General features: G+C 41.1%; 1 protein-coding gene across 5 annotated transcripts in view; it reads left to right on the top strand.

Moving 5' to 3' along the window:
* RPN2 (ribophorin II) overlaps positions 1-11,348 on the top strand; it is a 57,991-nt gene that overhangs the window by 1,400 nt on the left and 45,243 nt on the right. For all 5 annotated transcript variants that reach the window (XM_041732649.1, XM_041732651.1, XM_041732650.1 and 2 more), the window contains exon 2: positions 4,126-4,319. In XM_041732649.1, coding sequence (XP_041588583.1) covers positions 4,126-4,319 — 194 coding nt within the window. The remainder of the gene's footprint in view (positions 1-4,125; positions 4,320-11,348) is intronic.

Here is an 11,348-nt window from a genome sequence, read left to right as displayed (position 1 = left end):
CAGACGCCGTGTTAGGGAAATTTATAGTCTAGCTGGGAAAATGCAAGTCCTCATTTCCTAGATCTTATTATATTTAGTACATGCACATACACAAGGCACTGGGGACTCCACATTAGTATCTTGACTCCTCTTTTTCTTACATTGCTCTATTCTTAAGCAGTTCTGGCTTTGAGTTTGAATTCCAGCCAGACTCTGACGGCTTCTCACCTCTACTGATGTCACCCTGGCTGTGACCACCATCATCTTTTTACTTGGATTATTACTAACTGGTGTCCCTCTTTTTTTTTTTTTTTCTGGCGTCCCTCTTTAGGTCCTTTCTCCTGCCTAGTCTCAAGTTTTGTGTATTCTCAACACAGTGATCCTATTAAATTGTAGGTCAAGTCACTCCTACTTCGAGAAGAGGAGTGATTTGACCTACAATTTAATAGGTCAAATCACTGGACTTCTGCTGGTTCCTCTCTCACTCAGTAAAAGCCCGAGTCCCTAGAAAGTTTTAAAAGGCCCAGGAGATTTGGCCTCTGCTACCTCTGTCATCTCTTCCATACTTTTCACCCTTCACTTATGCTACTCTAGCTAGCTAGAGTAGCATAAGTGAAGCTATACTACTACTACTGGGTAGCTATACTTTCCTCTTTGCTAATGTCAAAAATGCTATATATATTGTTGATTCAGGGTCTTTGCATCTTGAGATAGTTTCCCCCAAAATATCTTTGTGACGCTCCTTTTCCTTCAAGTCTATACACAGTAGCTTTATTTCTCAGACCTTCATAGACTACCATATTTAAAATCGTAGCTCTTCTCAGATAACTCTTCCAGGCTTTAGTTTTCTCCATAGCACATTTCACCTTCTGATGTGATAAATGTTTCCTTAGGTGTGTTGTGTGATATCTTTCTTTTCCCACTGGAATGTAGACTTCATGAGGCTTGGGGTCTGCGTGTGTGTGCGCGCGCGCGCGTGTGCATTTCTGATTCCTGCAGAAGTATATACCAAAAATAGTGCTTGGTCGGCATTCAATAAATATTTATTAATGAATACTCCACAATATATTTCCCTTTGTAGTGTTTTAAAAAGATCTTCCAAATTCTTTAGATTATTTAACATATGCACAGGGATTTAAATAGAACTAGCATTCGTAGAACGATTCTGAGTTACTGCTAATGTAGGCATTGTTTCTAAAACATTCTCCAAAAAATAGTGGAGTGTAAACTCTATAGTTAGATTTGAGTTTGAGTCCAAGATTGTCTGCAGACTACTCTCGTTCTCAGTTTTCTTTTCTTTTTTTTTCTTTTTGTTTTTAAGATTTTATTTATTTGCTTGAGAGAGGGAGAGAACAGAGAGGAAGTGGGAGAAGCAGACTCTTTGCTGAGCAGAGAGCCCCAGGGAGCCCAATTCAGGGCTTGATCCCAGGACTCTGAGATCATGACCTGAGCCAAAGGCAGATGTTTAACTGACTAAGCTACCCAAGCACCCCTTGTTCTCAGTTTTCTTATTTGTCAAATAGATAATAACGATGCCTTTTAAAATTTTTTTAAGGATTTCATTTATTCATGAGAGACACAGAGAGAGGCAGAGACATAGGCAGAGGGAGAATTAGGCTCCATGCAGGGAGCCTGATGTGGGACTCCATCCAGGAACCCCATGACCGTGCCCTGAGCCAAAGGCAGACGCTCAGTTGCTGAGCCACCCAGGCCTCCCTTGATGCCTTTTTTTAAAAATAATCTCTCCACCCAACATTGGACTCGAATTCACATCCCGATATCAAGAGTCAATGCTCCACTGACTGAACCAGCCAGGTGCCACCTAATAATGCCTTTCTTATGGGATTCTAGTTGAAACTAAATTTGAAACTATAGGCAGAGGCTTTAGACCATTACCTTATGATTACAGTAGTGCTCCCCCCCTCTTCTGCTGAGCTTACTTTCCAAGATTCCCAGTGGATGCTTAAAAGTGCAAATAGTACTGAACCCTTATATACTATGTTTTTTTCTACACATACATACCTATGATAAAATTGAATTTGTTTATTTTTTAAACTATTTTTTAAGATTTATTTTTATTTATTCATGAGAGAGAGAGAGGCAGAGACACAGGCAGAGGGAGAAACAGGCTCCATGCTGGGAGCCCGACACGGGACTCGATCCCGGGACTCCAGGATCGCGCCCTGGGCCAAAGGCAGGCGTGAAACCGCTGAGCCACCCAGGGATCCCCATAAAATTGAATTTATAAATTAGGCTTAGTAAGAGATTAACAATGCTAACTAATAATAGAAGAACAATTATAATAATACAGTATAATAAAAGTTATGAGAATGTGGTCTCTTCTCTCAATATCTTGTCCTGTACTCACTCTTCTTGATATAGATGCCTACATAATAAAATGTCACCATGATGAGATGAAGTGATTGTGATGTAGCAGTAGGCTACTGCGGACCTGACAATACCAGACCATGGTTGAGTGTGGGTAGCTGAAACCATGGGAAGTATGGATGAGGTGGTGGGGGTGGATACTGTGCTGTTAATTGGATGGCCAACAATTCATGAAGCAGTCATACAATGTACCACTCGTAATTGCTTCCTGTCTCCTGGAGCATAATAGACAAGGATTAATTTTTCTTTTCATTTATTTAGCAAATATTAATATACTTCTATGTGCCAAGAAATGTGTAGTCCTTGGAAATACTGGTATATTCAGAAGAAACTATCTGTCCAGAGTTTAGCAGAAGAATTAGACATTACAGTATTATAGTTGTGAAAAAGACTACATAGAGTACAGGTTGCTATGCATGGATATAGCAACAATAGTGATGGTAATAGAAGTAGCTAATGTTTATGTAGCTTTTGTTATATGCCAGTCACTGTTGTAAGATTTTTCTATGTTAACCCATGTACTCATTACACTTCTGAGGTGTAGGTACTGTTATTGTCCTACTTTACACTTGAGGAAACTGAGGAATGGACTGGCCACATTGTAACTGACACAGCCACATGGCTAATAAATGGCAGAGCTAGGATTTATTTATTTATTTTTAAAGATTTTATTATTTAGAGAAAGTGTGCAGGACGCCTGGGTGGCTCAGTGTGTGATCCTGGAGTCCTGGGATCGAGTCCCACATCAGGCTCCCCACAGGGAGCCTGCTTCTCCCTCTGCCCGTGTCTCTGCCTCTCTCTATCTATCATGAATAAATTAAATCTTTTTTTTAAAGATGTTATTTATTTATTCATGAGAGACACAGAGAGAGAGAGAGAGAGAGGCAGAGACACGGGCAAAGGGAGAAGCAGGCTCCAATGTAGGGAGCCCGACATGGGACTCAAACCCGGGTCTCCAGGATCAGGCCCTGGGCTGAGGGTGGCGCTAAACTGCTGAGCCACCTGGGCTGCCCTGAATAAATTAAGTCTTAAAAAAAAATTAAAAACCTGGCCACAGAGGTCCCATTCTTCACTACTTTATGGTATGGGGGACCTAACCCAAGGAAGGGCTGTTGGGGAGGCTTCTTAATGAAGAGATTACTTGAACTAAAATCTGAGAAGAAAAACTTGAAAGTTGAAGTAAGGGAAAGCACAAAAAAGTGCTGGGTAGGGAAGAACACGATTTACAGGAACAGCCAGAGATGGAGGGCAGAGTGAGGGAAAAGGTTGAGTGAGAGGCAGGTGTGGCCCTGGTGAGGTATCCGGATTGGGCCTGTCACAGAGGCATAGGAGTTAACAAACGTGCTTGAGATAGGAATGGTGTCATGGGTCCTACCTCGAGGACCGTCCTTCACATGGATGAAGACCATGCCCCCCACTTACCCAGGAATTCTTTTTTTTTTCTTTAATATTTTATTTATTCATGAGAGACACAGAGAGAGAGAGACACACAGGCAGAGGGAGAAGCAGGCTCCATGCAGGGAGACTGATGTGGGACTCGATCTGGATCTCCAGGATCACACGCTGGGCCAAAGGTGGTGCTAAACCACTAAGCCACCCGGGCTGTCCCCAGGACTTCTCTCCAAGTTAAAACCTCCCAGTTCTCTCCCCCTTCTTCACATGTACCAAGGTTCCTGGACCTTGGTATACACCATCATTGGAACTATATATAGAACTTTGGAATTGTTTTGGAATGTACTTAATAGTCCTTTCCCCCAGGTGCAAGCATTGTCTTCCTGTTGGCCCTGACAATCCTAGCCATTACCCAAGCTCTGACCCCCACTCACTACCTCACCAAGCCTGATGTGGAGAGACTGAGAGCCTCACTGGACCGCCCTTTCACGAGTTTGGAATCAGCTTTCTACTCCATCGTGGGACTCAGCAGCCTTGGTGCCCAAGTGCCAGATGTAAAGGTAAGGCCTTTTTTTATCTTGGCCTCATCCCTTCACCATGTTACTTTTGTGTAGTTCAGAACCAACTTTTGTTCATTTAAGGATGACCACGGCTAATATAATAAATACTAATTTCAATCTGACAGATCTTTTTTTTTTAATGCTTAATGTATGTTTAGGACCAGGTGTTTTTGTAGGATATAAAGAAGAACAAGTCTTAGAAACTTTACTTTTTACTTTAAGCTTTAATTTTGCCTCTAGAAACTATTGCTATAGTTCTGAGAGAGACTGTACAGTACCACATGTACTCGTTAAATGCCCTGTATATGTGACTTATAAATAATAAAGGAATTCAAGATGGGGACATTCATATTTATTAAACACTGATAGTCACCACATTAAGCAGTTTTTTTTCTTTTTTATGATTTTATTTATTCATGATAGACACACAGAGAGAGGCAGTGACAAAGGTAGAGGGAAAAGCAGGCTCCCCATGGGGAGCTCTGTGCAGGATTTGATCCCAGGACCCCAGAATCACGACCTGAGCTAAAGGTTCAGTTCGACCACTGAGCCACCCAGGTGCCCCGCATCAAGTAGTTTTGATATCTTTCTTGGATCTTTGATGAAGAAAATGCATCACAACTAAAACTTTTCCTGGATTTAGGAAAAGATTCAGTCTTAAGTGAATTCACATTTTATTCATTATTCATGGACAGCTAAGGTAAAGAATTTAAGGCCAGGTTTCTCATACAAATCTTGTATTTTCTTTCTTTCTTTCGTTCTTTCTTTTTAAGATTTATTTATTTATTTGATAGAGAGGAAGTGTGCATGTGGAGTGGGGTAAGAGGCAGAGGGAGAGAATCTTAAGCAGATTCCCTGCTAAGCATGGAGTTCAACTTGGGGCTCAATCTCATGACCTGAGCCAAAATCACAAACTGGCTACTTAACCAATTGAACCACCCAAACACCCCTGTGTATTAGTTTTTTATGGCTGCATAACAAATGATGATAAATTCGATTATTTAAAATAGCATTCATTGATTAGCTAATAGTTCTGTGGTCAGAAGTCCAGGCAGGTTTGGCAGGGCTCTCTACTTAGGGTCTCACAAGATCAAAATGAGAGTGTTGGCCAGGTTAGGCTCTTATCTGGCGGCTCTGGGGAAGAATCTGCTTCATTCTCCTTTAGGTGGTTGACAGAGTGCATGCAAGTCCTTGTGGTTCTAAGACTGAAATCCCTGTTTTCTTGTGGGCTGTCAGCCAAGGGCTGTTCTCTGTTCCCCAGGGCCACCCACATTTTTTCTTATGTTGTCCCATTTAAATCAGTAATGACATGTTGAGTTCTTCTTTCTCTTAAATCTCTCTGACTTCTACTACCAGTCGGTGAAAACTCTCTGCTTTTAAACTATTTTTTAAGATTTTATTTACTGAGACAGAGAGAGAGGCAGAGACATAGGCAGAGGGAGAGGGAGAAGCAGGCTCCCCATGGGGAACCCAATGCAGGACTTGATCCCATGATCCAAGGATCAGGCCCCGAGCCAAAGCAGACACTCAACCACTGAGCCATCCAGGCATCCCAGGACTTGTTTTCTTAATCCAGTCTGACGATCTCTGTCTTTTAATTGGGGAGTTTAGTCTGTTTATATTTAATGTAATTCTACAGTTGGATTTAAGTCTACCATCATATTATTTATTTGTTTTGCTGTTTTTTCCTCCTTTTTTCCTGTCTTAAATTGAATAATTTTGATTATTCCATTTTATCTCTTCTGTTGACTTTTTAGCTCTACTTTTTTCATATTCTAGAGATTGTAACATGCAATCATAATATACTTTGAAATATTACTTCAGTATGTTACAAATAACGAAAGAACCATATAACAATATATTTACATTTAAACTCCCATCATTTGTACTATTGTTTTCACACTTTTTACTTTCTTAAAGATTTTTATTTATTTATTCGTGAGAGACATACACACAGAGAGAGAGAGAGAGGCAGAGACACAGGCAGAGGGAGAAGCAGGCTCCATGCAGGGGGCCTGATGTGGGACTCAATCCTGGGTCTCCAGGATCAGGCCCTGGGCTGAAGGCGGCGCTAAACCGCTGAGCCACCTGGGCTGCCCCACTTTTTACTTTCTTTTAAGCATCACAGTCTATAGGCCAGTGTTTCAACTTCATATAACTTTTCAGTTTTATAATTACTTATGGCAGGAGGGTAAGTTCAATACCTTTAACTCTGCCATGGCCAGAATTGGAATCCCAGTTTATATTTTGTAATCCATGGCAATTATCTTTTTTTCCTTTTCTTTTTTTGAAGTATAATTGATATACAATAACAGTTGTTATTCTTTTTAATGCTCTGAATGTCCCATTTTAGCCAGTGGGCCAAAATGTCTTTCTGTGTGTATTTTTTGAATGTTTTTATGTGATCCAGTAGTCAGAGTTTCTTTCTTTCTTTCTTTTTTTTTTTTTTTTTTAAGATTTTATTTATTCATAGAGACAGAGGGAGAGAGGGGCAGAGACACAGGCAGAGGAAGAAGCAGGCTCCATACAGGAAGCCTGACCTGGGACTCGATCCCGGGTCTCCAGGATCACACCCCAGGCTGCAGGCGGCGCTAAACTGCTGCACCACCAGGGCTGCCCCCAGTAGTCAGAGTTTCTACTGTCATAGGCTTACTTTTACGTTTCCTGCCCCAGACTAGAATCATTAATTGCTATTGATTTATTGAATGCCTCATATATGCTGGGTACACTGGATATATTATCTTGAGCTAATTGTCTTAATTCTATATAGTCAGAAATACTATTCTATAATAGAGGAGGAAATGGAAGTTGAGAGGTTAAGTAATTTGTGTGATGTCTGCCAGCCATCATCTGAATACATATAAAAGAAGTCTTGACAGACTATGGCCCCCAGAGTCAAATCTGGCTTAAAGCCTGTTTTTGTAAATAAAGTTTTATTGGAACACAGCCACACCCACTCATTTATATATTGACTATGGCTGCTTTTCACTTTAGCAGTAGAGTTGAGTAGTTATTAAAGAGACTATCTGGCCCAAAAAGCCTAAAATATTTACTCTGTGGTCCTTGGCAGAAAGTTTGCTAATCCCTGCTATATAAGGTCCACACTCATTCAGGTTTCTTTTCCTGACAGCTGTCTCTTGCTTCTGCCTAGTATTTCCTTCCTGTGCATGACTGCATTGAGGAAACAGACTTTTCCTTGTGATTCCCATGTTATAAATCCTGTAGGTGAATGTACCTCCTGGTAAAATTAGTTCCACTCAAAAGAAAGAGGGCAGGCATTGGGGCTAGTTAGCCCAAGTTTTTGATTCTGGTTTTACCTCTCTGTGAAAGGGGAGTTATGATGCCTTCCTCAAAGGATCTTTATTAACGATGAAGTGAAATCATATTATGCTAAGTGAGTGGCCCATAAAAGCCCCTTCAAGTGGTAGTTATCATCTCATCATCATCAATATGTTAAAACTATTTGTAATCTACTCAGGCAAATTCAGACATTGCTTAGTGCAGATACTGCAGTGTATAGAAGGCTGCAGTATCTGTAGAGAAGGGGATGCCTGGGGATGAGAGAGGCCAAATGGGGAGATACAGTGGAGTAGTCTTGACTAGTAGAGGTTTTGTATTGTGAGGTACAGGAGGTAAAATTGGGATATTAGGTAAATGTTGAATTTTGGTAGATTAGAATGCAGGAAGAGTGGTATCTACTGGTCATTTTCAAAGTTATGTGGAATTGTACGATTCAGTCTAAGAGAGGATCATGGAGGATTGAGCAGCTCTCCCGTTAGCCAGAGTGGTACCTTTTTCTGTCTCATGATTTGGAGTTCCATATGGATTTAGATTGAACACATAGCCCCAGAGGTGTTCTCTGCTGATGTCCTGAGTTTCAGGGGACATTGGTCAAGGCTTAAGATGTAGATTGAAGCCATCCAGACAACTGCTGTGTAGTATGATTTGGAGTAATTGCATGATTGGGCCAGCTATGGCTTTATGTTTATAAAACATTCTCTAAAGTCAGACTGCTAAAGAAAAAAAAAAAAAAGTCAGACTGCTTGGCTTTAAGATCTTGACTTCAGAACTAAACAACCAAGTGACCTGTGCAGTTACTGAACCTTTCAGAGTCTGTTTTCTCATCTGTAAGATAGAGATAATTGCAATAGTCAGCTCATGGGTGATGTATGTTAGGGTAGTTAGCATGGTGCTGGCTTGTAGCGAGTTATGTACTAAGTATTAGTGTTCAGTTAGCTTTATTATATAGTAGTAGGGTTAGTGTACATTGACATTTTTTCTCAAAGTGACATCCCTATTGCTTGATGTCTAATAAACACAGAGTGTTCAACAGATAATTGTTGAATGAATTGTAAATGTTAGCTTATTAGAAATGGAAGCTCTCAAAAATGTCTGTTAATCAGAAAATAAATGAGTTTATCACATACTTCACTTTTTGAGTCATTTTTGGAGTGTGCTGTGGTGATTGTATGATGTGTGTATTATAAGCAATGGAAGGAAAAGAGTTGTATGGAAGTTTCAAGCTATCAAATTGCCTTATTAGATGTGCACGCTAAATAGATCTATTGAGGATAGTCTCCGTTACTGCCACTTCCATGTGGTGAGATGTGCCCTGCTCCATTGTTGTTTTCAGCTGAGCAGAGAGAACTCCTTTGGTCCTCCTAGATGCACCGAACTGGTTGATGTCAAAGATCCTTAAGGGAGATTGTGGTTATTTTGTCCCAGGAGATTTTAGCAGTGAAACTGAGAGGAATAGGGCTTAATGAGAATATGAGACTACAAAGCAGTTCTAGGTATAGCAGAGTATGGAATGAGAATGGTGATTTTATAGATATTGCTCAGATTTCTATAAGATTTAAGAACAGTGAGGAGGAGTTTTATATTTATTGTCATGAAAATATGAAGTAAATATGAAGAAAATATAAAAATATGATGGATATATACTATGGCAAAAATTGTAATGTAGTATTTGAATGACTGGAATCAATGAACACTAGGCAGTGTGTATAGGTTGTCAGACAATCACACACTTTCCCGTCTGTAAAAGGGAATAGTGATGACTATCTTACAGGGTTGTTATGGGGATTAAGGGAGATAGTAAATATAAAGTGCTTAGCTCAGTGTCTGGTACATGGTAAGTGCTTTTGAAGGTCAGTATATTTGTACCATTCAAAAGTGGTGAGTCTTTGCTGAGAGCCGAGTACTCAGCTAGTTGCTAGGCATAGCAGACAGTCAGACATTCCTTCAGGCAGCAGTTATTTATGGAGCATCTGCTATGTGCCAAGGTTTATACTAAGTGCAGAGAATACAACAGCTCATTCTCTAGTGAAAGACAGGTACCCTGATAGTGAGACCAGGTGTTGAGTACAAAGGGATACCTAGTGTGTAGAAAGTCCCAGATGTGTGGTGTGTGAGTCCAGTAGAGGGAGCAGCTTGCTCACTCTCTCTGCTGAGAAAGCTTTCTGTAAGACCCTACCTTGTGCAGAGTGGTTGCTATTTGTACTGGCTGCTGCACGATTTAGTCAGTCATTCAACAGATACTTAGTGAGTTTCTGCTGTGTGTTAGGCACTGGGGATTCAGTGTTGAACAGTGAGAGAGAACCTCTGCCCTCTTGGAATGTATACTCTAATAGTGGAGATGGGCATTAGTTATATAATCAGATAGATATATGAATAATTTTAACAATGGTAAGTTTTATGAAGGTGAGTTATGGTATTATAAATAGGGGACTTTGACCTGGTTCAGGGAAGGCTTTCCCAAGGAAATCTCTGAATTTAAATCTCACTCTATATCTTCCTAAATTATAGCTTCTTGAGGGCAGGGACTTTGTTCGTTTTATTTGTCATGCAGCTCCAGTGCCTAGAGTAGCACCTGGCATGTGGTAGGCACTCAATAGCTGTTTATTAAGTGAAGAAAGAGGGATGCCTGGGTGGCTTAGTGGTTTGGCGTCTGCCTTCGGCTCATGGTGTGATCCTGGGGTCCAGGGTTGGGTCCCGCATCAGGTTCCTTGCATGGAGCCTGCTTCTTCCTCTGCCTGTGTATCTCTGCCTCTCTCTCTCTCATGAATGAATAAATAGAACCTTTTTAAAGGTTTTAAAAAATAAGTGAAGGAAGGTGTGATTGATCTGAATTCTAAAAGGAAAGTAAGAGTTAACTGGAAGACAGGAAAGGGAAGGAACTTCAGGCAGAGGGAATGGCAGGTGCAAGGTTCCTGTGCGGGTAGGAAGCAGGTTACATTTGAGAGACTGAGAGGGGATGGGCTGCATGTTGAGCAGACAATAAGAGAGAGAGGACTGGAGCCAGAGAGGAAGGTGGGGGCTAAGTCTCAGTGCCTTGGCAGCGACAGGAAAATGTTTGCTTTTTCTCTGAAGAATGGTTGATTTTAAGTAGCAAGTATTAGGATCCATTTTCATTTTTGAAAGGTTTCTTTCCTGTTCTGTAGAGGACAGATTGGCAGGGGAATTTGGGGCAGGACTAAACACAGGAGGCATACAAAAGACTTCCAGCTTTTGCTGCACGGGTGGATGGTTGGGCCATTCAATAAGACAGGAACACAGAAAGAGAATTACGTTTGCTTAGGCAAGATCATGAATTTGGTCTTAAACATGGTGAGCTTGAAGTGCCTTTGTGTCATGTAAGCAGCCATTGATTGAGAGAAATTGGGGCTGGGGCTACAGATCTGAGACTGTCTGCATAGAGGCTCTGGATGAAGCCATCGGTGTGAATGAAATGGCTCGGGGAGAGAGAGGAGGGTTGAGAAGTGGGCCCAGGAGTTGATAAACTCTAGGGTTGAACCATCAGGTAGACAAGGATGAAACTAAGGAGCAGCTGAGAGTAGGACAAGAGCTAGGCAAGTATAGGGGAGTCCTGGGAGCAAAGGGAGCGAATATTTCAGAATGAAGAAATGATCAGTTCTATCCAGGGGTGGGGGAGGGAGCATTAGAAAGTATCCTTTGGCTTTTCCAATTCTGAGATTCGCTGGTAGAAAGAGAAAGAAGGTAGTAGATGGAGGTGAGGTGGGGAGAAAG

This window comes from Vulpes lagopus, chromosome 18, assembly GCF_018345385.1.
Source record: "Vulpes lagopus strain Blue_001 chromosome 18, ASM1834538v1, whole genome shotgun sequence".
Classification (NCBI taxonomy): Eukaryota; Metazoa; Chordata; class Mammalia; order Carnivora; family Canidae; genus Vulpes; species Vulpes lagopus.
Note: the sequence above shows the minus strand (reverse complement) of the source record. Positions and strands in the feature narration are given on the sequence as shown.